This window comes from Catharus ustulatus, chromosome 8 (assembly GCF_009819885.2).
Source record: "Catharus ustulatus isolate bCatUst1 chromosome 8, bCatUst1.pri.v2, whole genome shotgun sequence".
Taxonomy (NCBI): Eukaryota; Metazoa; Chordata; class Aves; order Passeriformes; family Turdidae; genus Catharus; species Catharus ustulatus.
The window spans coordinates 34,906,676-34,933,929 of record NC_046228.1 but is presented as its reverse complement, the minus strand read 5'-3'; the positions used below and the strand labels follow the sequence as shown (position 1 = coordinate 34,933,929).

The following is a 27,254-nucleotide window of genomic DNA, read 5'->3' as shown; positions in this document are numbered from 1 at the left end:
ACACCTCTTGTTTTATCTTACAATAATAGCTTGTGCTACCTGATATTTTAGTAGGACAATTACTTTGGAATGATGTAAGTCTTGATATCCAGCCCTGAGGAGGAGATTGACTGGCTGCACCCAGCAAAGAAAACTTGTGCATTGCTAAAATTCCACTGAGAGCAGCTGTTCGAAATTCAGCTGTCTGTGGTGCAGGTTTCACCTTGTTTCAACTGAAGTGTCTGTGGGCTAAGATTCCCATACTCAATTCCTCTTTCACTGCCAGGATGTGTAGGGCAGGTAGGAAGAGGATGGAGGTGGAAATTGGTACCCAGTGTCACTGAGGAGCAGCAGTGACAAGGAGTTGTGCAGATCTGTGCCACTGCTTCTCCTTTATCACATCACTTAAACCAGCAAAACGTTGGCACTTTAAAGCACCTCTAGGAATGGATGTGGACAGTACTGCTCACCTGTGTGCAGCAGAAAAGCCTCTCTGCAGGCTCACGTGTGACTGGGCTGGTTCATACCTGAAGTGCTTTATATTGCAACAGCTACAGACTTAATAATAATGAAGCCTTTCTAAAAAAAGTACTACTCTGGTATATTGTTTCACAGATCCCGTTTCCAACATCTGTTTTTCAGTCTGAAGAGATGTTAGATTTGGTGACCTGCTTTTCACAAAAGGCTGTGGTGATAATGAGGGGTGGAAGAAGTCAGTCGGCGGACTGACTCTTTCTCTTATCATAACATTTTACTCACCCGTTTCCCTCTGGGAAGGAGCAGCCAATGTCATCAGTGGCTCTTAATGAATGAGGTGGGGGATGGGGAAAGAGCAAGTCTCATTATAGGAAGGAGAGGGCAGCTCAGCAGATCTTCCCTCTCAGCCAGCATCTTCCCCATGCTACTGGGAGTGTTTGCCCCACGCGTGGGATGGCCGGGCCCTGCTGGAACACGCTGGTGTTCGAGGGTCCTCCTGGACGGCACAGGTAAGGGAAGGGGGTTTGTCTCCCGGCGAGACCGCGCCTGTCACAGCTGACCAGGCTTTCCCTCTTCCACGCTGAAAAGAAAAGGGATGATTTTATGCAGTGCCCCCACCGTGGCTGACCGAGGGGTACGCGGCGTCAAACCACAGCCTCCGCAAGTAACGGGATAATTTGCCTTTTCTCTTATTACCGTCATTTAATTTTGTTGTTGCTGCTAAATGACCCCCGGCGTTACCAGGCTGGCACGCCGGCGGCGGCTCTTGTGGGCAGCGCTGGGGGCACCGCCGGCTCTGTCGCTGTCCCCGGGGCCGTGCCGGGTCACCCCGGAGCGCGGGGGCGTGGGTGGGGTGCAGGGGGCGGCGAATCCCGCTCCGGCCGCGGGGATCCAGGGCGCGTTTTGCCGCCTGCCGGGAGGGCTCGGTGCGGCGAGCACCCCGCCGAGCCGCCCCCTCCCCGCTCCCTCTCGGAGGGTCCGGCCAGGGGCGACGCCGCCGGAGCACCGAGCACGTTTCGCGGCCCGGGGCTGCTCTCCGCGCCTGGGCTCGTCGCGCCATGGGAGCCGCCCGCCCGCGGGGGCCCGGGCCGTGACCCGCGCCTCGCCCCGCTCCGAGCCATGCCAGCATCGCCCCTTTCTGAGAGCTGCGGGCTGGCCGCGCCGCAGCCCTGGTACGTGTGCGGGACGGGTCCCGGGGCTGCTGCGGGCGGGAGCGGGGGGACGGCGGGGCTGCTGCTCTCGGAACCCCACCTTTTGTTTTTTTTTTTTTTTTTTTTAAATCCTTCTGTTTTTCCACTTCTTCCCCTCTCGCTTATCCCCTCGGCTAGTTGCAAAGTTAAGCTCCGGTAGAGTGGGGAGGGGGAGGTAGAAGCAGTGCCGTGGCCAGGCTCGGAGCCCCGCGGCTCGGGCCGTTCCGAGGCGGGGAGGAAGGCAGGCTGGGGGTTATTCAAATGCAAAACGGAGTTTGTTGGCCGAAAACGCGAAGAAGTCCGGTCTCCCTGGCTGTGCTGGAGCGTGTTTGAGTTGCAGCAGCCAGAGCCTGCCTGGAAAAACCCGCCAGGCAGGAGAAGGTGCCTGCAGCCTGCTTGGAGGACAGGGAACAATTAAAAGGGACCTTGTCCGGCTGTAGGGGCCCCCGGCCAGCCGGAAAATCCCCGCAGCCCACTCCCGCCGCCCCCCAGGGCTGTGCAGCATCACCCCGTGGCGGTGCCGCTGGTGTGCGGGGCTGGGGCAGCATCCCCGCGCGGGTGCCTCCCCGCCTTGGCCGCGGGAGAAGCCGGGCGCGTCCGGATGGGCGCTGCGGGTCCCCAGCGCCGCCGCTGGGGTCGGCCCCATTGTCTGCAGCCCTGGGGAGGGCTCCCGGGGCTGGGGGGGGCAGGGCCATGAGGAGCCGCTGCCTCCCCCCCCCAGGAGGGCCCTGCCTGCCCCTTCCTCCCTTGGGGTCCGCCTGCCTGCGCTGAAGGAGCCAGAGCCCTGCAGGGCTGTAGCCCCAGGGCGCTCCTGAGTGCTTGTCCAGCTGCTCTTGGAGCTGGCGGAGAAGAGCTGAGGGTCTTATGGCAGCTGGAGGTTTGGTGCTCCCTGCCGTGCTCGTGAAAGGAGCAGGGGAGAGGATGTGGTTCGCCGAATGGGTGAGGAGAAAGGACGAGGCGGCCTGCTGGGAGGCAGGAGAGCTAACCTTACAAAGGTACAGATGGCTGCTGGCGCCCGAGCAGCGAGCAGGGGAACGGGCCGGGTTTGCGAAGGGAGCGGGCAGTAGTCAAAGGAGACGCGCCAACTGTGTGCCCGGCCTGCCCTGCTCTCAGCCAGCCTATCCTGCTGCACCCCAAAGATATTTAAAGAGCAACGCAGTCCGCATCACTCGGATCTCGGCCTACGGAGCAGCTGCCCAGCGCGGTGAGATTGCTACTCCTTTAAGGAGGAGAGGGGCTTGTGGAGCAGGGCGTGAGCGCCGCAGTGTCAGTGGAGGGGGAGCCGTCCTGTAAACAAGCTGGCCAGGGTGGCTGCGCCAGCCTGCATCTGCCTAAAGAGCTTTACTCTAGAAATTGTAATACCTTAATGGCAAAATGGGCAAAGGTCGCAGTATTAGGTATTTAAACATGACTGCGTGGATTTCTAAGGGAGACGTGTTTAAATTTTCAAGACAATGGAAAAACCCGTAAAAGCAGTAATAATAATAATAGTCATCTTCCAAATAATGATAGTTCTCCCCAGCTATGCTCAGCGATTTTTGAGGTGCTCTTGTGGAAAGGCAGAAAGCTGTTCTGTGGTATAATTGCCCTGTTTTCATTATGTCAATCAACGTGAATTAGGAAAACTGATTGAATTGGGAAAGTTTAGCATTTAGTCTTGGTCTGGGCAGGTAGTCTGATCGACCCTAACTTAAAGGAGGAAAAAGCTGATTTATGCTTTTCTGAGGTGGTTGCTTTGCCAGCATAAGGGGTGGTGGTGGTTGCTCTTGGAATGAGGGTCAATCCCTCAAGATAAGAGGAGGTTGTTGTGCTTGGAGGAGACGAGGGCTGACTGGGTTGTGCAAAGCAGGTAACTGGGGAAGAACTCAAGGTGAGATGTACCAAGGAACTTTGATGTTCATAATTTCTGTAAGATCTAATTCTTCACTGTGTAATAATTAAAAATCTTCACTGTGTTTTATTATGACTGGCATGATACCTGTAGTTGTTGAAGCTGGCCTAAGCACTTCCATCCTGCTTTCTGTTTTCAGATGCTTAAAATTTCAAAACACCTTTCAGGCTGAAATTTTCCAGGCTTAATCTTTGCCTGAAGGTTCTTCCTTCCACCTCCCCCTTCTTTTAGCTGAGTTTGAGATAAGGTGATTCAGTTAATGGTGGTGGGGGTTTTTTGTCGTTGTTTTTAAGAAAAGACAAACCTCCTGAAGAATGGAGTCATTATCAAAAATACAGTGCTTTAAACAGCATAAATGCAGAATTAGAGAGGCATATGATGAGCTAGGGTGTTCTGTTTGGTTTGCTTGCCTTTTTTTTTTTTTAATGTATCTGGTTTTTCTTCAATGAGCCTTTAGAAATTACTTGGTATATTTTTACTTTTTAGCATTTGCCCTGTGAAGCTCAGTGCTTAGCTGCAGTACACATAGGTTAAAGGAAGCTCATGCTCCTGCCTGGCTGAAGGGAGGATACTTGAACATGTGGTGTGAGTCTTCACAGTGGATGTTTGGTTCAAGTTGTTTGTCGCAGGCTTAATCTGGTTTGTGGTTTAGGCATGTGCGGTTCCTTGCCACGGTTCTGGGTTTTTTTGTTTTTTCTCCTCATCATTCTAATAAAACTTTCTCTAGACTGGGAGGTTTTTTTGTGGTATCTTTTTATCAGTGTGACTCATTATGTAGGCTCCAAGGTGCATGAAGTCATGACACTGCCAGATGCTAACCATGGACATGTCCTGCTGAATTCCTGGAGTTTGCCTATTTCACAGCAACTTCCAACTCCCCACGCAGCGGGGTGGGATCCCTGCCTTATACTCCAAACACAGGACTGGCCTTCCAGGGCCTGCAAGGACAAAAATTGGGATGAAGGCCTTTGTGCTTGGTCTGCTCAGCATCATTCTGTGTTGCTGATGAGTGAGTAAAGGATTGTGCATTGTGTCTTAGTCTGTGAGAAACTGAGGTGGCATCCTGTGCCTGTCCCATACTTATACACTGCTGGAAAGTGTTGCCTTAATCCAAAGTTTATTGTATGTGGATGAAATCTGTCTGGTTGCTTATGAGTGGCATGGTCCTGTAACGTAAAGCAGAAAACCTCTATGGAGGAAAATGGAGTGGGGAGGCCTCTGTGTGTGAAAGAACTTTGTGGTACTGAGATGGCAGAGAAGATGTTCCATTTTTATTTCTTACCGAAAGCCAAATGCATGTTCAAGGATTAAAGAAGGGGGAAAAGGAAAATTAAACTTCATTCTCCCCTCCTAACCTATTTCCCTTCTTTTCATGTACAAAGTGTTCTACAGAGCAATGAGTAGATGCAGGGATCTAGGCCAAATTGGAAAGCAGGTTGGCTTTGGTGCAGCTGGGGAGAAGATGCAGATGCTATGCCATGTTTTGCACCGGAGGGTCAGATTTTTTTTAGTCTGTCTGCTCTGGTGTCTCTTGCATCTTCCTCTAGAGCATTTGTTGCCAGAAGATGAGGTGTTTTTCAGTTCTAAATTGTGCATTTGAGCTTGTGTGACAGCTTACTCACACATTGTGGCCCTTATTACTTGGGACCTTCATATTATTGAGTGGCTTTTATGAAAGCTTCCAGATCTGTTTCTCTTAAGGGCAGATCTCAAGGGACTTCTTTTAAAGGAATACCTAAACACTGAAACAAAATGTGTTTAAGTACATCTGACTGTAGTGAAACCAGGTGACTAGAAGCTAGTGACTGCTAGCTGTGTAATTTTTTTCCCCTGTACTGCTCTGTTTGTTCAGGGGTCACTTGCCGTCTTTTACAACACCACAAAAAATTGCCACCGTTTTTTATGAGGACACATTTTCTAATATCTTTCTTTTTCCCTTGCCATCTTCCAACAAGAATCAAGTTATGTAACACAATCTTGATTGACAGTGTCTCTAGAATGAAAGTTTGCTTTATCTTTTTTTTACCCATTTGTATGAAGTGAAACATTGTGGGTGGGTTTGTTTGGGGTTTTTTGTTTGGTTGGTGGGTTTTGGTCTGGAGCCATTCTGATAGCATGGGGTTAGATTTCTTAATTACTTTGTAGATAGAATTCTCATTATAATTGTTTGGAATTTTGACCAAGACAGGGCTAAAAGATTTAGCCTTTGACTAGCTTTTTTAGCAGTATTTGTTGAGGATTATTGCAGTCAGTGGAATTGTTCCAGATTTATTACCAAAATTAAGCAAAACTTAAGCAACTTGCTTTAAAACCAGCTTTCAGCTTTGCGCATGGATTAGGAGAGATAAGTTGGGTGAAGTAACAGGCAGCTTCAGGATGCACTGGTATTATCTAGGGCAGTTCCCTGCAAAACCTCCTGTCACCTGTTGTCACCTTTTACATCCTAGAGACGCCTGTGTCTGTGCTCCCCTTCGAGGGCAGGCATGGCAAGTCTTGCCTGGGTTGGCTTGCGAAGGAAAGCATTGAAGGAGGTTTGTTTCTCTCCAGGATGATAGAAAAGTGACAAGTTGTTATATTGCCCCATGAGGTTTGTTTTATAATCCTGTTGAGTCCACATAGATGTTTTGGAAATACAATTACTTGCTTGTTGTGAAATATGACCAATGTGATAAAGCCATTTGTTGCCCTTAAGAAGGGGCATGAGATGATTTGCAACTGCTGCAGATATCAACAGTCCTTGCCAGTGCTTTAAATGGAAAAAGGAAGGTAAAATATTTCCTAGTGTTACAGGAAACAAAACTTGAATACCAACCTTGCAGCTACCTAATATTCTGGTCTTAACTGTGGAGGAGCAAAGAGAGAAATAGCAATGTAACTTATAGGACAGGTTATTTAAAATGTCAGACTGTTTTTAGCTAGCAGTTAAGGTGGTTTTGGCAGACTAGTATTCAAGACTAGGGTTTTTTTAAGGGAAGCAGAGATCTCTTGCTGACAACCATTTTGCCCAAGAGTGTAAGATCATCTTGCAGGTCAGGTACTCAAAGTCCCATAGAAATATAACTAAAGTGAAGCATTAACCCCCTACCCTCCAAAAAGTTTCCTTTGGGGGTCTATTCAGATCTCTTCTGAAAAACCTGAAGCCACTCCAGTGACAAAATTGAAAGGAAACAGAAGTGTTTCAGTTTTTGTGACCCTGTATTGTCATCTCTGAGTCAGAAAAAAACCTTTGCCATCTTTTATAACGCAGCATTTAAAGCCAGGCAATTTCCTACCAGTATCAGTGTTTTTTCTGTAGCAAGAAAAAGGAAAGTCTTGAACCACTCTGTTCACAGCCTCTCTTAATTTTGGCCCTAGAAGCATGCTTTGGCATTGATAGTTTTCTACATTCTTGCCAGAAAGGTCTGTTTCTCTGTATTAAAAGATTAAAAAAAAAAGGACAAAACTAACCGAATAATCCCAGGATGATCTTGTCTGTTCAGTCCTGAAGCAACTATTTTGCAGTTTTTGAATCATGCAATCACAGAATGGTTTGAGTGGGAAGGGACCTTAAAGATTGACTTATTCCACCCCCCTGCCATGGGCAGGGACACCTTCCACTAAACCAGTTTACTTCAAGTCCTATCCAACCTGGCCTTGGATACGTCAGGCATGGGACAGCCACAGCTTCTCTGGACACCTGTGCCAGGGCCTCACCACCCTCACAGAGAAAAATTCCTTTGTAGTATCTGTTGTGAACTTGCCCTCCTTCACCTTGAAGCTGTCCCCCTGTGTCCTATTGCTGTCCAAATGCAAGTAAAGACATATTATCATGTAATTGTAGTAATAATGTTAAAAGTTAACAAATTGTTATAAATTATTTGCGTAAGCAAACAATATGAGCAAAGCATCCTTCACATTCAGTATTCTCAAAAATCCAGACACTGTTTCCACTACAGACCTCCTGTATTCTCTGGTCATTCTGATTGTTTTAGGGCTGATAAAGAGAAGAGACTTTATCACTTCAGTCCCCCTCCTGATTCACACATTGCCATGGTCCCTGGCCTTTGTTGCTGGCTTGCTTTCTCCCTTGCTCTCCTGGCTATAGGCTGTGAAAGTAACTTGCATTTCTTCTCCTGCCACTGTTCTGTAGCTCCTCTGCTAATGGCTGCAGATATGCCTACTGCTTGCTTCCAGCTGGTTTTGCAGCCCTCCAGGCCATCCTTTGGAATAAGGATCCCGGTCTGTCACAGCCCCAAGAAAATGGGGAGGCTTTTTGCAGGCTGCCAACAACTATTTCATGGACCTGCTGATGTGATGCCCTCTTTGATTCATGGAGTGACTCCTAATGGCCATGTCCCCCTTCCCCCATGTGCCTCCAGAGAAGGGTAGGGGGAGGAGAGTACTCGGATTACTTTCAGTTTCAGTGTTGTATTTGTTTTACTATTTCACTGTCTGACCCAACTTTTATAGAGAGCTTCTGTGGGAGCTGTTCAGGTCTCTTCTGTGACGTTTGAAGCTTCACCCACGACTATAAACAGCTGCATGTGGCTAGTTAGTCTGTCCAGGTTGGATGTGTTGCTGTGGAGGAGGGATGCTATTTATTTTATTCAGCTTGTTTATTGTGTGTTTGGTGGGCACTGTTTTCTGAGCTGACCCAAGAAGTGTGTTTAGCCTTGTCTTGTGCAGCACTGCTGGCTCTAAATGGTGTTTGTGTGTGTGAAAAAACCTGCCGTGTCAGTAATTGTGTTCATCTGATATGCAATATGAAGATGTGATACAAGATAATCACATCATGTTTAGATAAGATGGCTTGTATATCGTAGTACAGAGGATCAGTTGGCTTGCTACAGCTGAATAAATAAGAGCCAGGCTTCAAAATGCTTTAAATAAGCTACTCCAAAAGAGTTGGGAGAGTTACTGTTATCCTTGGTGGGTGCTGTGGCCACTGGGCAGCCTGCCCAGGGCTGTGACAAAACAACTGGCCAGAAACAGGCTGGCTGCCAGCCTGCTGCTTTGGGGAGCAGCAAAACTGGTAGCCCCACACAGAGACCATGTGAGCTTCTCCTGGGGCAGTGCTGTTTGGGCTGCATTAGCAAAACTCTTCCCCACCCTCAGCAGAGCTCAGACCAGGCTGTGGGGAAGTGCAGCCTCCATGAGATTGTCCTGTCGGCTTCAAGGTGGGGATTGAGGTCATAGGAGGGAGTGGTGATGTCAGGAACCTGTTACACTCTTCTTTATTTTCTATTTCCTTTAGAAGCCAAGATTTCCTTTCTTTTACTTCTCTTTGAAGTCAGGATTTTAGATATCATCCCCATATTTCCTTTTCATGGCCTCTTCCCATCAGTGAGAGGTGCAGAAGGCCTGGGATTCCTCTTAAGGAATTCAGAGGAATGATGGTGAAGGGAAGGTACCTTGCTGCTGGAGACTATAGACCCACTGGCTCTACCTGTTCCCGTTTTGAGGTTGCCCTTGTCTACCCATGGGGTTTATTTAAAAGCCTTCTACAGATACTTAGTAAATAGCACTATGTGCTTAAAAATATGTCCTTGTGAGAATTACTTTACTTAAACAAACCCATCCCACCTTGAAGGAAATTGGTTTGGAGCATGAGAAATTTGTTGTATATTTTGATACGATTCAGTTACGTTTGGGGAGTTGGTGGACCTGTGCATTGCAGTTGTGTTGGGACAGAAGCTTGGGACAGAGCTATGGTGCTTTTTTGAAGGTAAATTTATTAAGCTATAGTGATGAAGCAGACATCTGCCTGGCATAAAACATCTGATATAGGCAGGCAGTATGGAATCAAGGGTTGTAATGTAGTCCAGTGGGCTGTGAAGGTATTCTGGAAGGTAACACTGGGAAAGACCAGTTCTTCCCTGTTCCAGTTCCCCTGTAACACCACAGATTGATCTCTTTGGGGAGCTAGTTACTCCCATTTTATCTGGAATTGTACCATGGTGGTCTACCAGTGGATGGTGAAAGAATGACAGATGCCCTGGTGATGATATATTGAGTACCCACCAAAAATAAACTTAGCTTTGTTCTTTTGTTCCCAAATGTCTTTGCACTGAGAAATACGAACTTCTCCTTACTCAAGGGGAGTTTATTGGTTAATGAACTGTTAATGAAGTTGACAAACCTCAAACTTTTTAGTACTGACATAATAAATATGTGCTGTTGCCTGGTCATTTGAGTTCAGTTTGCTTCTTTGTGTTGCAGGCCTTTAGGCAAGCTTTTTATTTTGTAGTATACTAATATTTTCCAAGCTTTTGTACTAGTTGAACATAACACCCAATACTGCTGTTTTTGATTCTACCTCTGTGTTTTTAAATCTTAAAAATGGTCAGCTGAATATGTGTGCACATTTTATTACATTTTATTAATTAGAAGTATATTAATGCTGTTTTATAACTTTTTCTGTTTCAGAGTTGACATTGTATGAGCACAGAAAGTAGCAATGGGAATATGCAGTTTTCTACTAAAGAGGTCTCTCAAGAGCTCATGATTTTTTTCCATCTCTCCTCTTAACGTTCCTCCTGCTCCGCAGACATGGCTCACCATGCGAGGCCTTCCAGATCAACCAAAAAAGAAGAGTTAGGCAAAAGGAAAACTAACCAGAGCAAAAAGAAATCTAACCAAGTGAGAAAGAAACCCACAAAGACTTCCACAAAAGCTGTTAGTTCTGGAAAAGGTAAAAAGCCAGTGCAAGAAAAAGATGTTAAGAAAAAACAGCAAGAAAAGAAACCAATCATGAGCTCTTCAGGTAGACTTCTCAGGAGCAGTGTAAGCAGAACCTTGTCTGGAGCATCTTGGGTGAGTTTGGAGAAAGCTGACAATATCCTCTTTCACAACCGGGATTCTTTCAGCTTCAATGGCTTTACAATGTCTCTCCGTAACCGAGCCTTCTCCCAAAGATTGTCCCAAACTCCAATACTTGCAAAACCCAGGAAAGCTGCAGCACAAAAAAGGCTAGAAACAAAGGAAAAACATGAACAAGAAGCCCTGGCAGCAGTAGAAGATAAAAATGGTGAAACAAGTGAAATAACTTTGGAACAAGATTTAGCTCAGAATGAGTTAGCAGCTCTGTGTGTAGAAGGCTGTCTGTGTAGTGCAGGTGAAGAGCCTCTTATCCTGTGTGCCAGTCAGGATGAAGAGGTAGAAATACCTGGAACAGATTACTCCGTTCCAAACAGTCAGGGAACTGATGATGGTACAGAAGCCTCAGAGGTGAAAGCTAAGCATGCAGACCTGCCCTGTGAGCAGATACCCAGTGATCTTGATATGGGTAGTTTGGCTGGAGCATTTGTTGAAGATGCTGCGCTGGTGCTTCCATCTTTTCTTTCTGACTCTGTAATTGCCTCTGAATCAAACTCAAAGGTGCATGCAGAGACCCCCTTCAATGTGGTGCCTAACAGTACAGAACCTGACTCCAGCTCTGTTGATACCTCAGACCTCAACTCAGCAGTTCTGATAGAGTCAGTCACACTTGCCAAATTCCACATTGGAGCAGGGTTGGATATGGTGCTACCTAGGGAACAACAAAACCTGCATTCTGCAGCTCTAGTTACCTCTGAGTTTAACTCACAAGATCATTTATTAGAAGATGCAAGGTCACTTGCAAATTCCTGCTTGAAGGCAGGCTGGGGTTTGGAATCTGAGAATAAAGACGTTGGTTCAAATTCCACTTCTGTAGCTGCCTCTGAATCAAATTTGCTTTTACATTTTGGAGGTGCAAGCTCGCTTGCAGAATACCCCATGAAACTGCTTGTGGATTTTGTACCCATTCACAGAGAACTTGATTCAAATTCAGATTTGAGCTTTACAAAAGAGAATTCAGAATTTGACACAAAAAACATATTTACAGTATGTGAACCTGTCTCCAACACCTCTTTAAACAATATTGAAGTAGAAGACATTGAACAACTTGTTAAATGTATCGATGCTGAGACATTAATTTTGAATTCAGGATATGTCCCCACTTTAGCTTCAGATTTAGAAAAATGCACAATTGATAACATCTCTGCTGAAAGCTCTGGACAATTCTCTGCAGGTTTTGTTTCAGAGTTGCCTTCTAGCATGGAAATCTCTGCTCTTGCCTCAGCAAAAGCCATAAATGCAGATTTGCCAGCTGACTCAAGACTGCAGCATAATGATTATTCATCACAGCTGGGAAGTATCGGAGTAAGCTTGAATTTGGTTCAGGACAACGTGAGCAACAGCACTGAAGCAGTTCAGGCCTCGGGGCCATCCTCTCTGAAACATCCAGCTGGTGATTACCCTGTTCCATATTCATCTCTGCTCCCTATGCTGGAGAAAAAGAAACGAAGGCGTTGTGGAGTCTGTGAGCCCTGTCTGCGGAAAACAAATTGTGAGGAATGCAGCTGTTGCAGGAAGCGCAAAACCAGTCACCGGATATGTAAAAAGAGAAAATGTGAAGAACTGAAAAAGCCTCCACCACCAATCAAACTACCTTTTGAGGTAAGACCAAGAAGTTGCAGATTAAGTCACTCTTTTGAGGCTTGAGGTGTATCTTAAAATTCTGCAAAGGGAAATGCTGGCCACATTACAGCTTGAGAGAGTTCAGGGTTACTGTTGGTGCTAACAGGTTGTACGGTAACTTCCTCTTGTCATCTGCAGAAGTGTAGGTTAGAGTGAGCTGGAGTTAGTCTTGTTCCTGTTATGTAAATCCATAAAATCAAAGGTAAATATGGCTTTAACTCTGTGTCCCAGATATTGGTGTGTTGGCCAAAACAATGCATTAATTGGAGTGCATGAAGAAATGAGAAAGATTTAAGCACAAAATGTGGGGAGGAGGGAGGTTGAGGGTAGTCTTAGGAGACAGTGAATTACTAGGGAAAGTGTTGGTATTTTAAAATGCTGGAGGCTAAAAGCAAAGGGAAGGCAGGTTGTCTGCTCTTTGGTTCAGTTAAAGTAATTTGCTTGTGATAACAGATTTGGTGGAAATCAATTTATAAACTTCAGGACCAAGCTGTAGCTGCATTTTCCCCTTTCGCATCTCTCTGCCTTTCTAATTGTCTGTTCTTCTGTTTCTCTTTTCACTTCTTTCCTCTCTCCCTTTGTCTTTTACCACATTCCCCGTACATAATTTCTTTTTCTGTGTTTCTTACTCATTTGACCCATCAGCCTTTTATAACCCAGGTCATAACTTTTGGAACAAAGAGGAGGGGAAAAGACAGTCTGTATGCCCATGTGATAACAGCACTGATCTTCTGAGGGATTTCAGTTTCAAGATCAGGCTTTAAATCAGGTAAGTAGGGAGTTGAACATAGATTTCCCACATCCCAACTGAATTCCCTGACCTCTGAGCTGCAGTGAGACTCTGCACTGCCAGGTCCTGCTGGGAGTGTTGTTCTCTTCATATGCTCCAATAGTTCCTGAACCACAAAGGGGGAGAGGCTGTCTTGGTAGTTAAATCACCAGGACATTTCCCTTGGGATGTGGGAAACTGAGGTTCAAATCTCTGCACCGGTGTGTACTCTGAGTGGAGCAGTTCACACTGTGGAAAATGCACCTGCAAAATCTGAAGAGCAATTTCATTGAAATCCTGTTCTTATAGCAGGCAGAAATTCCTGTCAGCTGCGGAGATCTCGGGAGAGCTCCCTGCTCTATCCTGTGCTTAACAGGGGTGGCAGAGAAGTCCATTCTGGTTTTAAGGTAGGCAAGCAGAGAGAAGAGTCCTGTAGCAGTAAGGGGATGTGATCTATTCCCCTTTGTGGGGGAAGTATATTTTAAGGTATGATGTTTAGAGAAGTAGGCTTAAACAGTTTGGCTCAGAATTCCTTTAACAACCTCTTTCTGTCTCAGCTACTACCTAAATGCTCTTAAAAAAATAAGTGAGGAGAGCTGAAATGTGACTTAAGATAGATATTAAATCAATAAAGGTGGTAGGGACTTATCGTGACTTTTTGCAGTACAAGACATTGTCCTTTTGCATATTTAGTCAGTGGGATTGAAGAAAAGTTCATGGAAGCAGATACATGGAGTTTTGAGGTAGGAAGTGATTGAAAAGCCATGTTTTAAAAAGAGTTTTGGCTGCGTCAGTGAGAGGAAGCACTCCAGCTTTTCTGTCAACCTTTGTTTTCCAGACTAAACATAGTTCTTTACTTGTTGCTCAGCCTGACCTTCTCCTTGCAGATTAGCTTTGCCGCTTCACCTTTGTCCTCTCTGGGCACTCTTTTTACTTTCTTCACCAGAGATGATTCCTTGTTTTTATTCTCTTCTTTGGTAGCTTTTATTTTGGTGTGCTTTTATTTCATTAGACTGGTCACATTCTGTATGATGCATTCAGAGCTGCACCAGAGGCCTCCTTCATTTCTTGTTAAATTTTGTATGAAATTTCAGGGTGCTGCATGGAGGAAATGAAGTATTCCTGACATTTAAGAACATGTCAGATATTTTCTTATAAAATTGTACATGAATGAAACCTGGTGCCTTTGCAGATATTCCTAGAAAGGGACCTTGCTTTGTTTTCAATCTCTAGAAACTGCTCTGAGGAAATGAGAAAGTATTTCTAGAATGTTACATCAGCTCTTTCAAGGTATTGAGATACAGGGGAGTGCTATCATTCAGTTTAGCAGTTATCCCTTAGGTAAGATTGCAGGGAATTCCATTGTTTTCCCAGACTGGTAGTACTGGGACTTCTGTGACAGTACAATAATTTCACGACTACAAGGCGCACCCTTTTGACTAAAATTTTCCCCTGGACCCGGAAGTGCGCCTTATAGTCCGGTGCGCCTTATATAATGGACGAAGTTCAGAAATTTGCCAACCTGGAAGTGCGAGCCACGAACTCCCCGAGCCGCTGCAGCCCCGGCGCTGCGGGAGCCCCGTGCCCCCCTGAGCCACAGGAGCCCCGTGCTGCGAGGGGGAGGCGGCACCGCAGAGCCATGAGGGACAGGCAGCACTGCGGAGCCGCAAGGGGGAACGGCACGGAGGCAGCACCGAGCCGAGCAAGGGACGGGCGGCAGCGGTGCCGAGCTGAGCGAGGGACGGGTGGCAGCGGCGCCGAGCCAAGCAAGGGGTGGGCGGCAGGGCGGGCAGCGGTGCCGCGCCGAGTGAGGGGCAGGTGGCGGGCAGGCAGCAGTGCCGTGGCGAGCAAGGGGCAGGCAGCGGTGCCGCACCAAGCGAGGGGCGGACGGCGGGGCAGCGGCAGCAGAGCTGCGAGGGGGAATGGCACAGCAGGAGCGCTGAGCCGAGCAAGGGACAGGCGGTACAAGAGGAGCGCCAAGCGAGGGACAGGCGGCACGGTGGTGGCGCTGAGCCGAGTGAGGGAATGGCACGGTGGCTCCGCGGAGCCGCGAGGGGGAACGGCACCACAGCAGAACGAAGCGGCAAGGGGGAGGCGGCTCCGCGACTGCGCCAAGCCATGCCATCTGGTACTGGGGCTGGGCGGGAGTGCCAGGGCCCGCTGCACGGGCATGGCACCTGGGGCTGTCTGTCTTTGAAAGCCTATGCTGACTTGTGTAAAATGTTTCCAACTTGTGCACCTGCCAGTGAACTCCACTGCGGGATTCCGGGATTCCGTTACTAATTCGTTACTTTGTTGCACGTGACGCGGATCTTTGTGGGGGAAAAAAAAAGTGCACCTTATAGTCTGGTGCGCCTTATGGTCGTGAAATTACTGTAATGTCTTTCAAATAGAAAGCAGATGAGGAAAATACAAAACTGTAGGTCTCTGTCCATGGTATGGAAAGTGAACATAAATAATTAAAAGAAATGAGGTTGGCTTCAGTGTATTCCTTGTTCAGAAGAGTCATACTACTTTATCTCATGTGGGTGGAATGTAAGCATTTTTTGGAGTGCTTCACTGGGAAGAAGGGTGTAGGGGCATAGAGCAGGAGCACGGTTTAAATGTTGATGTTCTGCCTTAAATGGATTATCTCTCCCCATTCTAACTAAAAAATGAAAAAGTCAGTAAGAGCTGTGTGCATTAAATGTCTTTATAGCCACTGTGGGGGCTGACACTCCATACCTGCTGCTTATGAAAGAAAAAGTGGTGGTTTTCTTATAGACCTTCTGTGGATTTCCAGTTACAGGGAGCAAGGTCTAGCTGGTAGGAGCCATGGATGCAAACTGAAGTGCATATTCCAACTCCCATGCCCACCTGTGCACAAGCACTCAGCCCTATATATCAGTTGCATGTTTGGAACTGGTATTGGTTAGGTTACTGCTATTTCCATTAATTCACACATAATCCAGATAAAGATTTGGAAACTATGTTGGACTTGAAAAATACCATTTAAAAATAACAGCCACATAAACCTTCAATGATACTGTACCTTCCTGAGTGTAACGGGTTTTGCAGGGGTGTGACATCATGAAAGTCTGCATAAGGCATTGTGGGCTCTAGTTCCCAGCCCCTGTGTGAAGCAATATTGTTGCATATAATGCCCCTCTTCCTGAGAAATTCACACTGTGCCTGTTTGGTTTGGAGCTGGTAAAGAAGAATCCTAAGGGATTTTTCCCTATAAGGGAAAACATTTTTTTTGCTTATTGAATTTTTTGAAGGAGCAGTCCAATAAATAAAATGTGAGGAAACTTTCATAAGAAGAGGAAAAAGGCTTTATCTTGGGTTGCTGTCCCTCTCAGAATGAATAATGCAGGAATACTTCACAGTGAAGGGTTGGAGAAGCTTACCCACACAGGATTAAGGCTGCCACATTTTTGTCTTGTCTTTAAAGAGCTGTAGTCAACAAACTGACCCAAAAATGAGGTCACTGAGTCATAGTTCACTTGGGTTGCCCAAGGTGTCTCAAGACATTTTATTTAATAGCTGTAATCTCAGTAACATGAAATACTAAATAACAATAAGGGCCTGCTTGTTTGTGGTCTTTAACACACTGCTGGAAAACCTGGACATACTGAAAAAGGATGCTGTAATTCAAGTTCGTTGAGAACTTTCCAGTAAGCCATTCCTTGAATGGAAAATGCTGAATGAACAGGACCCTTGCACAGCTACTGTCTGTCTTAATGCAGCTATTTTGGGGGGGAAGTTTCCTGATGCTTGAGAAATGAAATTTCTGTTTAAAACTTAAAAAGGGGATGAGAATCACTAGAATGTGTTGGTGGTAAAGGCTTTTTGCCTGATGCAGGCCGGGGGCTTGAACTTTGGTCTCCCACATTCATCCCATCTGTCTCCTCTTGAATTTTTGAAAGTTTTGCTCTGCTTTGGAACAAAACCAAGTGTTGAAATTTAAAAAAAAGGGAATTCTTGTTTTCCAGCCAGGTCCAGCTATAATCAAGAAATTTAGACTTTGTGGTATTTATTTTACAATGGACTCCAGAAATATTTCAGCCAGTTGAATTTTAAAAGGAGTGCACATAAAAACACTCCTGAGCATGATACTTGAGAGTTTTGTAAGGGGACAGCACACAGCTAGAGGAGTTTGGTAATGTGTGTGATGAGCAGAGCTGCATACAACCTTCTCTATCCCACAGATGCAGCGCAGGAGCTGCAGTTGTGCATTTTACTCTTACTTTACACAGACACTCATACTCCGTGGGAGTGTAAAATAATTACAACTCTCAGTATTTTGCCATTTCTCTGTGTTCCTGGGCGTGGACTATAATGCAGCCTAAATTACAGTGAGACTGATTAGTTTGTGCTGTGGTTATTTTCAGATTTTCAGAGGCTGTATTTAACAAGCTGCCTCTTCACTGCTCCTTATTTTCTGTGTTGGGTTTTTAAAGCTTTTTTTGGGGAAATTATTTGAAGGGGTTTCTTTCATCTTTTGAGTCTGAGGACCCCTAACATGAGGTTACAGGGAAACCTGAAAATACTGCCCAGTGCATGCACCAATCTGGGGACTAAATCAGAATATGGGGTCTTAGGTTTCTAAGCAAGCAAAATACTGTTCCTGTTTTTTTTCCCCTTGTATTGTAAAGCATCTTAAATAGCCAAAACTATGAAGAAGAATCAGGTCACTGAATGTAGGTGATTTCCACTCTCTCATTTTTATTCTGCAAAAAGACCCTTGCAGACTTGGGTATTTGGGGGAAAAACATAAATCAGTATTTTAATTTTACCTTATGCTAAATCCTATTTAATACATCATTCTGGTGCAACAAATGAAGAGCTTAGATACAAGATAGCATCAGACAACAAAAAATGGGGAACAGCTCTCTTGGATTTAATTGCTACACTGGCGAATGAGTTGTTGTGTCCAGGTCTGAGCAGTTCTGCTATTTCACTGATTTGGACAGTTAATGACATTACAGCGTAGCACTAGATAAGAAAACAGATTGCAGTTTGTAGCTGATGAAAAGCTGTTCTTACTGGTTTTTATCTTTAGTGCATAAATCCACGGCCAGCATTCTGGTTTAGATGTCAGCTGCGAGTTGTTTCAGTGGAAGCTCTGGTGACCGCAATGTTAGAGACGCCGTGGTTTGTTTGTTTGTTTGTTGTCCCTCCTTAGCCAATGTCTGTGTGATCCAGGAGGACTCGCTGGGACCCCTGCTAGAGCTGCGGCCCCTCCGTCCTCCTCCCAGCCGGATGGACGCTTTGAGCGGTGGAGTTACGGAAAAAGGATTGCCCTTGATGTTGATGTGGTGGCCATTGCCATCGCAGCCCGTCGGCAGTGCATTTGTTTGTTGGGTGCTGTAGGAGTCGATGAAGGCAGGGGAATCTTTGGCCGGGGCTGCGGTGGGAGAGCAGGGGCCACCGGCTCTTGGGTCCGGTGGCCGCTGGGCTCCAGGCCCCAGGCTGACATTTTGGAGGGGCCTGGTCCAGCGTCGCGTCCCCTCGGCTCGGGAGAGCAAGTGAAGGCAGGCAGGCCCTGTAGCTGCGGCGATTCCCACTCTTTCTAGGATGATGCGGCCGCCGCTGCCCGGTGCTGCATCCCCAGCGCTGCTCACGGAGAGGCTCAGGGCTGTGCCGCCCGGTGTAGGGCGCTGTGCGCACGCGTGCGGGTGCACGGGGCTGTGTCCTCGCCTGACCCCGCTCTCATCGCGGCCCGAGCCGAGCCCGGCGACCCCGGCGCCGGTGCCCGGAGCGGGTGTCCCGCAGCGCCCGGGCCGTGCCCGGCTCCGCGGGCGCGGAGGGTCCGTGCTGGCTCTTGCGGGCGGCCGCGCGGGAGCGCCTTTGTTCGGGCGGGAGGCCGCGGGGTGGCGCTGCGGGGCGCTCTGCGCGCTCCCGCGGGGCCGCACGCGGCGCGCGCGGCCGCGCGGCCGCCGCTGCGGCAGGAAGCAAAGATGGCGGGGCAGGGGCGCCGCCGCCGTGAGGGGCAACGCGGGGCTCCCGCGATGTGAGGGGCGCCGCGGGGGCGGCGGACGGGCCGCCGGGAGCCGCCGCCGGCCCGAGCGGGGGCCGCGTGTAAAGCACTCGGGGTACTGCAGATATAGCGCTGTTCCATAATAAAAATCGGAGGTGTCCGCCTGCCTTTGTGACCACAACTTATATTCTGCAATTTGATGTTTTTTTAGGTTCTAACAGAAAACAAAAGGCCTCAGAGGAGGAAGCAAAGAGTTTTAAAGGTAACCGATGATTGCTTTGATATTTATCCCCTCCCGTTTTGAGCAGCATTTTCTTATACAGCCCAGGAAGGCAAAGGGTTAAACGCTGGGTAGCGGCGCTTTCCAGCTATTAAGCAGATTAGCTAATTTTAAAAGCACAGAACATGTCCTTTCTTTCCTCTTTCTCTCCAGCATGTTGTAGGCATATTTGAACCTCCCTGCACAAGTCTGCAGACCAAAAGTTTGCTTTCCCCTGCACTGAACGTTCCCTTTAATTTCTTCTGTTCCTAGTTTTGTACTTCCAAAGGTAACAGTTAAATGTTTTTAGCGCACAGGTTTTATGGCATCTGAAATCTCATGTGAGAGAGGAGTCAACGATAAACTGCAAGCCAAGTTAACAAAAGTGGAATTTTTATACTTACTTTACTGAAGTTTTGATTTCCTCTCTTTTTTTAACCTTTAGAATACCTCAGCTGAAACTGAAAATCCTGTAAACTTTCAACAACCTTCAGTTTCAGTGGTAACATGTTCCTCCCACACTTTTAAGATGGCTATCTTTCACGGTAACAAAAGATTGATCTTTTAAATGCAAATGTCTTAGTTTTTATACCGAAATTCATACTTGCTACGCTTATGGCTAATATTTTGGGGGTTTTGTTTAGTTTTTTAAGTAACAGGTAATATATTGATATTGCTTTATTGCTTGTCTCAGTTAATCTTTAGAATGTTGTGAATAGAAATAAATCAATAATTCTGTTGTTGCAAACTATCATGTTGGAGGATGGATGGGGCAAGTGAAATGCGTGGTATGGGTAAGATGAAGCTGGTGAAAATGCAAACAAAAAGTATGTTGTTAAACTAACTTTGCAGAACTGTTCTTAGACCAGCTTAATGTAATAAGATAGTTTAGTATTGTTTCAGTACACTAAAATTTCAGAAGTTGGCATATGGATTTGATAAATGTTGACTGGTCTGTAATATCATTTTACTTGAAAACTTCGCAATTTCTTAGCGTTTGTGTCATCACTGTTACACATTACAGAAACTTGATAGGATAAAGTAAAGTTAAGATAAAGTAAGGAACAAATAACCTCAGGAGTGTCTGTCTTTTCACGTGGAGTAGTTGTGCAAAGCATCTACCTGTGTGCCTTTTTGCATTAAAATAAGCCATTAAAATATTCCTAGGTCTGTTGTTCTGGGTATGATTGTAATTACTCATTTTAGTACTGCTGCTCTTTGTAATATACTACATGGCTGTAGCTAAAACTTGAAGTATTTGCTCATTCTGTCTTTTTTGCTGTTGACAGTAGCATGCAAAATAAGGAGTGTTTGTGAAGGAGTCAGTTTATAATGTATAATTGGTGGTGTGGAAAATGTGTTTTTTTGGCCACAGATACCTTGTGTTTGGTGTCTGTCTGCAGCTGTGGCTCATGGTTGGTCTTGAGATTTTCCTCTTGTGTTCATTTTGCCACTGTTTGTGATTTGATGGCCCAGCAGGTTGCTATGTAATATGAGTCTGTCATTCCTCTCCTTTCCAAAAAGCCTTCCTAAGAGTTTTTTTTTCCACCCTTGGCTCTTGAATGGAAAGGCTTGTCTGGTTCTGTGTGTGTGTATCCATGTCAATCACTGGACCTGGGTTGATCTCTAATATGACTTTTCCTTTGTTGAACTGGTTCTGTGGTGTTTCCTCTTTGGTTTTAAGCACTGTTCTTTGTGTTTTCTAGTATTTGCAATTGTTTTGTGGTGCTGAAGTGTATTTCCTAAGAGTTTGTCCAATTACATCCACCAAAGAAGGTGCAGTACCTCTGTGGACGTCTCATGGAATGCTGGGTTGGGGTTGGCCTTTGGTTTTGGATGGGAGCAGGGAGGCTGGGCATCTTAAGTTACACTGCAGCTCTGTCAGCTGCAGGAAACTGTAAAAAAGCTGCATAATTTGCAGACTTTACTAGAGCATTTTTTTAGAAATGTGGCATTGTTATATGACTCTAACCTGGTTTCTGCTGTTGGCGGGATAGCTGTGTAAAGTGGCGTTGTCTTATCTGTTGAATTATTACTTCAGTGTTGGATTTTATGATTCATAGTGGCTGAGGGCATCTGACCAGTGACATTTTCAAAATGTCAACAGGATGTCCTTTTTTATTTTATTTTCTTCAAGTAGTAGCCTTAAGTTTCTTAAAGGAGGATTTGTAATAATCCATAGAGTTTTGGGTTTTTTCCTAATTCTAAGTTTTGATAGATGCACATTTATTTACTTAGAGGACTTGTATTCTAACTGTGCTGCTGAAGACCAAGCCATTCACAGGGGAAAATAAGCTGTGCTTTCCAGTTGCAAATGGTTTGGACAGATACAAACAAGACTAAAAGTGATGCAGGTTATTTTACTGTACCTTTTGTGTACTATTTATAGTTTTCTATACTCATGTCTTAATGCTCCTTACTGGTTATTGGGCGACTCATTTAGGAAATTCATCTGTGCTATAAATACTGTATTAGTTTCTCCATGTTTATTTTGAAAGAACATCTGAAATATTCATCACTTCTAGCAAGCAAGTGGTCATTAAAGAAAGAGTCTTTGTAAGCTCACAGTAATGGGTACAAGGGAAGGAATATACTTAGCTTTTCTTAGAGTTTGTGTTATGTTATTTTCCCAGTTAAGCAGACACTTCTTTAATTTTATTCCTGGTAATGGAATAATCTATATAGAAGGGATTCATACTTAAAAATTCATTTGCCTGCATTTCAAAAGTCACATTATACACCCTGCTTCACTGAACATCATCCTTTTTAGCCACTTACTGGTGTTCTGCCTCAGCTTGGGCAGTGCACCTCTTCCTAAGGACAGGGAAATGCTTGGAGTCACTTCCAAGTTCATTACCACAGAGATTAGAAGAAAGCTGTTGTCAGGGAAGTCTACCCTTAGCAGGTGTAGGCAGCAGTGGCCCCAGGGAGGAGCCCTCCCCACAGGTCAGGATCCAGCTGCTGAAGCCCAGTCCCTGCTTTCCTGGGGTTCTGGGGAGCCAGGGCTGCCTTTTGGATGGCTGTGGGTGTTTGTTGCCCTGATGGAGATCAAAGAAACCCAAAACAACAACGAAACAAAAGAAGAAAAAAAGGGAGGGGAAAACTAGGCAAGGGGCTGTGGGAGGAATCCAGGATGACACAGGCAGTGCTGAGTGAGTTTTGTGGCTGCCTGCACAGCCTGTGTTCTCTGTTGTGTTTGCGTGTTTCTGCATAAACACTGCAACGGTGACGGTGCCTGCTCACACTGAAATTCCCTCAGCTGAAGGCAAGCCAAGAGCCAGAGATGACTCAGTATCTGGGACTTTGGGATTGTTTATAAACATCATATTAGGAACATGAGAGTTTCATTTCCATCAAGGCTGCAAATAGCTGATTGAGCACCCTCTTAACTTTTCTTCTCTGTGTATACAAAGCATAGTCTTGTAAGAAAACCATCTTTAAAACATCAAGTTGGCTTGGCAGACCTGCTGTTGCCCTTTTTATGTTTAGTTTTAGTTTTGCAGCTCAAAGAAACTAAAAATACATTTTTTTGATCAACACGTGTTAACAAGGTTTAGGAAAGCAAGTGCTAATGTTCATGATAATGCTTAGAGTGAGCAAGGATTGAACTGATTTGGAACATTTATTCTAAATTATGATGTATATTTTTAGTGCAGAATATCTGCCAAAATATTTAGCTGGATGAAATTAAGTTTTATTAGTTTTTTCCCCTTTAAACTGATATATGAGCAAGTCAATGGATGGAATTGCACTGCTGTGGAATTTTACAGGGAAAGAAGGAAGAATAGTACAATACAAGTTGGAAAGGATGTTGTTCAGAAAGGACTTGCATGTTTGTTGTGGTTTTTTTAAAATAGGTATCATCACCTTGGAGCATATTCCTTCACTAAATACTAATTAAAATTACTCTGAGTACTGGTTGAAAGTTTCTGCCTGTTTTTTGCTCCCTTTATTTGATAGGTAGACCCTACTTTTGGTATCAGTGTGTCCTACACAAACCAGTGAACTTGTGTTTTTAAAAGTAAGGTAATTAACTTAGCGGTTACCTGGGTTTTTTTCCAACATTTTTTGAAAGTAATGTTCTCATTTCCACCTTTTCCAAGCTGAATGTGCATCTAAATGGGATTAAATCTTTAAATTTTTTTGCTATTGGTTGTTGTGAGCAGACATGATTATGGTTGTGATTTAGCACAGGGCGTTTGGCCCTGCGGCTTTCCCAGCACTTCCACATGAATGTGCTCATGAACATGTGAAGCACTTGCATGTTGTTTGTACAGTTCTGCCAGGACTGCTCATGTATGTAGATGTTTTTGAATAGGGCTCTAATAAAGAAAACCTATGTAAGTGATCTGTAAATTATTAATCTTGCACCAGTTACTTTCTAATCCTCAATTTTTCCAGTTTCTGGTGGAGTTGAAGCCTGTCCCTTGTGGATTCTTTCATGGGATGTGCAGAGATGCTGTGCTGCCCTTGCCCCCTGTTCTGTTAGGGCTCCTTTATTCTGTGCTGCTCCCTCTCGTGTCCCTGTGCTGCACTTTGCCCCACAACTCCCCAAAACGTTGAGGGAAGAAAGGCACACTGTCCTGAGCGGAGACAGGGTGCAGCAGGGTTTTCTGCTGATGTTTTAACTCCTTTGTTGCTGTAGCAGAGCAGTTGAGAGGGATTCTAAGGGATTGGTGGGGACAGAGGCACACGGAGGCTGGGAAGTGTTGGGTAAGGCCAGGCTGAACCTCAGGATCACAGTGATTTTAAGGGGTTTGCATGTTTTGAATCACTGTTTATTTGTAGATCCTGGCTCTCATGTTTTAGTGTAGACCCTTCACGTGGAGCTTTGAAAGAGCTGGAAAATGTGGTTTTGATCAAAAATGTCATAAAATATCCATGAAATGCAGCATAGCTTGTGGAAAGGGAGGAAAACGTAATGTGGAGATGGTCAGTTGTGTAGGTATATTGATTGATGTGTTGTTTAGATGTTCTTTATCAAGTATTACAAAATAAACACTGGGTTTTTCTTGCAGGTGTGTTGCTTTGTTGATATTGTTTGCATTCACTACTGCATTATGAGCTTTATTCAATACTTGTACTTGCTGTATGTAATGCAGGAATTGAAATAACTGAGATGGCTCTGCCAACCCCAGTAATCTTCTCTCACTGTGCTGCTGGCCATACATTTATTTGCAGTAATATCTAAAAATTGATCTGGAAATGGGTGCTACCTGTGTATAATCTGATATCATATTGCTAAGCAAGTTCATTTATTGCTTTTAGCAATTGATGTGGGAGAAAACCATTGAGAAACCGTAAACTTACCTGAGTGGCATCAGATTTTTCACATTTGTGATTTTTTTTTTTTGCCATGTTATACAAAGATTTTTATTTAGTGTTACTGATTATGGGAAATTAATTTAGCCTATGCTACGACAGCAAACTTTCCCACTGACATTAGTAGGAGCTTTACTTTTGTAGAGATCAAGAGATCTGATTAATACTAAAATAAATTCCTAATTATAGGATTTCATTGGGGAGGTAAGAAGAATTCATGCTTTCTTTTTAAATGTTGAGTACCTGAAACTTAAACAATGTAAAGAAAAAGGAAAACAGCGTTTACATATAAGCAATCAACAATAATGCCTTTTTATCTATTTATGTAAAATTACTGTATAGACTATATACAACAAGGCTGTCCTTGTTGTCCTGACAACTTTAATATTAAGCTTTCTAGAATATTAGGATTTTTTGAAGCTGACTTACAATTGAGTGGTTTGTCTTGGCTGAATTCCTTTCTCAGTGTTTTGTTGCTGCTTTCTGTATTGCATTATAATTTAATCAGTGCCCTATAGTAAAATGGGGCTCTACATTTAATTTTCCTAAAATAAGGGGTTTGCCTGACTAAGAGGAAAAACTGCTCTGTGTTTATAAATGCAAAGCATTCATTTTTGTGACAGATGATCGCTGTCTGAACTGTGCAGTGCAAACACCACTGTTGCGGTGCTGCTCCATAACAGCATTGCTGTTATTCCAGGATGGGAGTGAAAGCTACTGCCCCTGTAGAGAGCAGGTGGGAGTTACAGTGCAAATTCTGCCTTGAGCTTTCCTTAAACCATAGGTGTGCAAGCTCTCAGCCAGAAAAAGGAACATAATTTGCAATTTTTTTAGGATTTTTTTTTTTTTTCCTCATGAGAGTAAGCAAATCATAGATGAAAAATCCTGAATAACGCTACCTTGTAGCCTGGTGCCTTAAGAGATCAGCATGACTATTCTTTTTTCTTTTTTTTTTTTTCTTTTTTTTCTTTAGTCTGAATTATGTGTTCCTCTGACACACCTGTCACTAAGCTTTCTATTTCTAAAGAGTATTAATTACTCCCTTCTATCTTGTGGCCCCTCATCAACTTTAGAAGCTGGCTAGACTGGTGTTGTGTGTTCTTAGCAGGTCAGGTCTGAGAGCTGCTACCAACATGTAGTAAATTTTGTGAATAACATGATTGGTTATACAACAGGTGGTGGGACACAGAACTATGCTCCTACATTAAGGAGCTGAATATCTTCTTGGTTAGATTACAGGAACTGTGGAAAGTTATGTTGTTAGCTTAACAGTTTGGATCTTTACTGCACTGGGCCTGAAGAGAAGTTAACTTGTCTCAGTTTGGTTCACATGTGGTAAACACAACAAAGATCATTATGAGCACTTGCTCTTGTTCTGGGAGCTTGTGAGACTGTATCCTTTTATTTTGCTTAAACATATATTTTTTTTGAATAGTGGAAAGAACTTGAATTTGAGCATTCCCATGGATGAAAAGTGCATCCAAACACCTAACAAGATGCTTTTAAAAAATTCTTTGTTCTCTGTCTCGTTGCAAAAATGTGTACCATAGCTCAAGGCCAGACTTCTCCAGCCTTAAAGTCATTGAGTCTTGTTATACTTTTGTCTACTAGAACAAGGAGCCCTCTGTTATCAGCATTCTTCTCCACATAGACTGAGCAGGAGTTTGTGGCTTTTCAATTTTCTTTCTCTTTGGTAAATTGGAGAGAGTGAGTAGAGAGTGAACTTGAGGCTTTCACTTCAAGATGTTTCAGTCCTTTGTCATTGTTGTGGTCCTCGGAGCCCTCTCCAGCATATCAATGTCTGACTTGAATTGGAGATGCCAGAACAGGATGCTTTATTCTGCTAGCAGGTGCAAAAGTGCCAAGTGCAGGATTGAAAGTAACCAGTCTTTTCCTAATTATATTGTTATTTATGCACCCAGGAATCTAACTAACCCTTTCAGCCATGAAGTTGTACCAGGGGTTTCTATAGTTACTGTGCAGCTGATAATTGACCATGTTAATGTCCTCCTGGAAGGCTCTGCTTTCCAAGGTAGAAACCTGCCTTTTGGGAATGCAGTCCCATGCCTCTTGCTAAATGCAGAATCTCTCTTTGGCTGGAATGAAGTGGCTGGCTTGCCAACTTAATTTGCAAAGCATCCTGCCTGCTCTTTGAATTATTTGCTGTTTTTATAAATATTAATTTACTACTCTTCAGGTTGTTGCTAAGAAGGTTGCACATGGCTGTGATTTGCTCCCTGAAGCCCCTGTTATGAACACTGATGATTCTGCATTTGCAGGAAAGGGCCAGGCAGCACTTCCTTAACACTGTGAAGATGATTTCATAAATGAACAGACCACAAGAGACGTTTGCTAGGGTGGGGAAATTCAGAGACTGAATTTCTTTCATCTCTGCTTTTGAGCTAAAGCACATTAGGGGAAGGTTCTTAGGGAATACATATTGCTGCTGATTGTATCATTTTTCTTTTCTGGCTTAATTGAGTGCTATATTTTCCAGAGCTGCCAGGGTCTGTTTGAGTACTTGGTTTCAGTGTTGGAGACAAATGATTGAGTGATTCAAAACACCAATAAAAAATAAACCAAACTAAACCCAAAGCCTGAGGAAAATAAAAATAACCAGGCAGGATGCTTGTTGGTATTTGCTTCTGTGGCAGAAAAAGTACTAAAATATTAGGGGTTTTTTTCTTTCTTGACAAATCCACTTCTTGGATGCCTGTGTATGAGAATGAGGTGTCCTTCCCCCTCTGTTTTTTCTTGCTCCTGTTTATGGCTTTTACAAAATAGAGATAGGAGTTGATGGAAACAATAATTTGAGTTTGTGACTGAGAGCCTATTTCCAAGTAGTAATCCAATAAATGCATTTCTATGGGAGCCACCATTTGAAACCTTTACAGTCAGAATTTATTTTCTTAGTAAGACTATCCTTG

At 44.6% G+C, this 27,254-nt stretch overlaps 1 protein-coding gene across 3 annotated transcripts in view; it reads left to right on the top strand.

Annotated features, from left to right (window-relative positions):
• Positions 1-748: 748 nt before the first annotated feature.
• TET1 (tet methylcytosine dioxygenase 1) overlaps positions 749-27,254 on the top strand; it is a 75,500-nt gene continuing 48,994 nt past the window's right edge. Inside the window, exons 1-3 of one of the 3 annotated variants that reach the window (XM_033065572.2) lie at positions 749-965; positions 9,943-11,994; positions 18,958-19,008. In XM_033065572.2, the coding sequence (XP_032921463.1) occupies positions 10,066-11,994; positions 18,958-19,008 (1,980 nt within the window). In that variant the 5' untranslated portion in view covers positions 749-965; positions 9,943-10,065. Of the gene's footprint in view, positions 966-1,552; positions 1,629-9,942; positions 11,995-18,957; positions 19,009-27,254 lie in introns of those variants that run through there. The other 2 variants (XM_033065571.2, XM_033065573.2) reach the window with 2 other exon arrangements.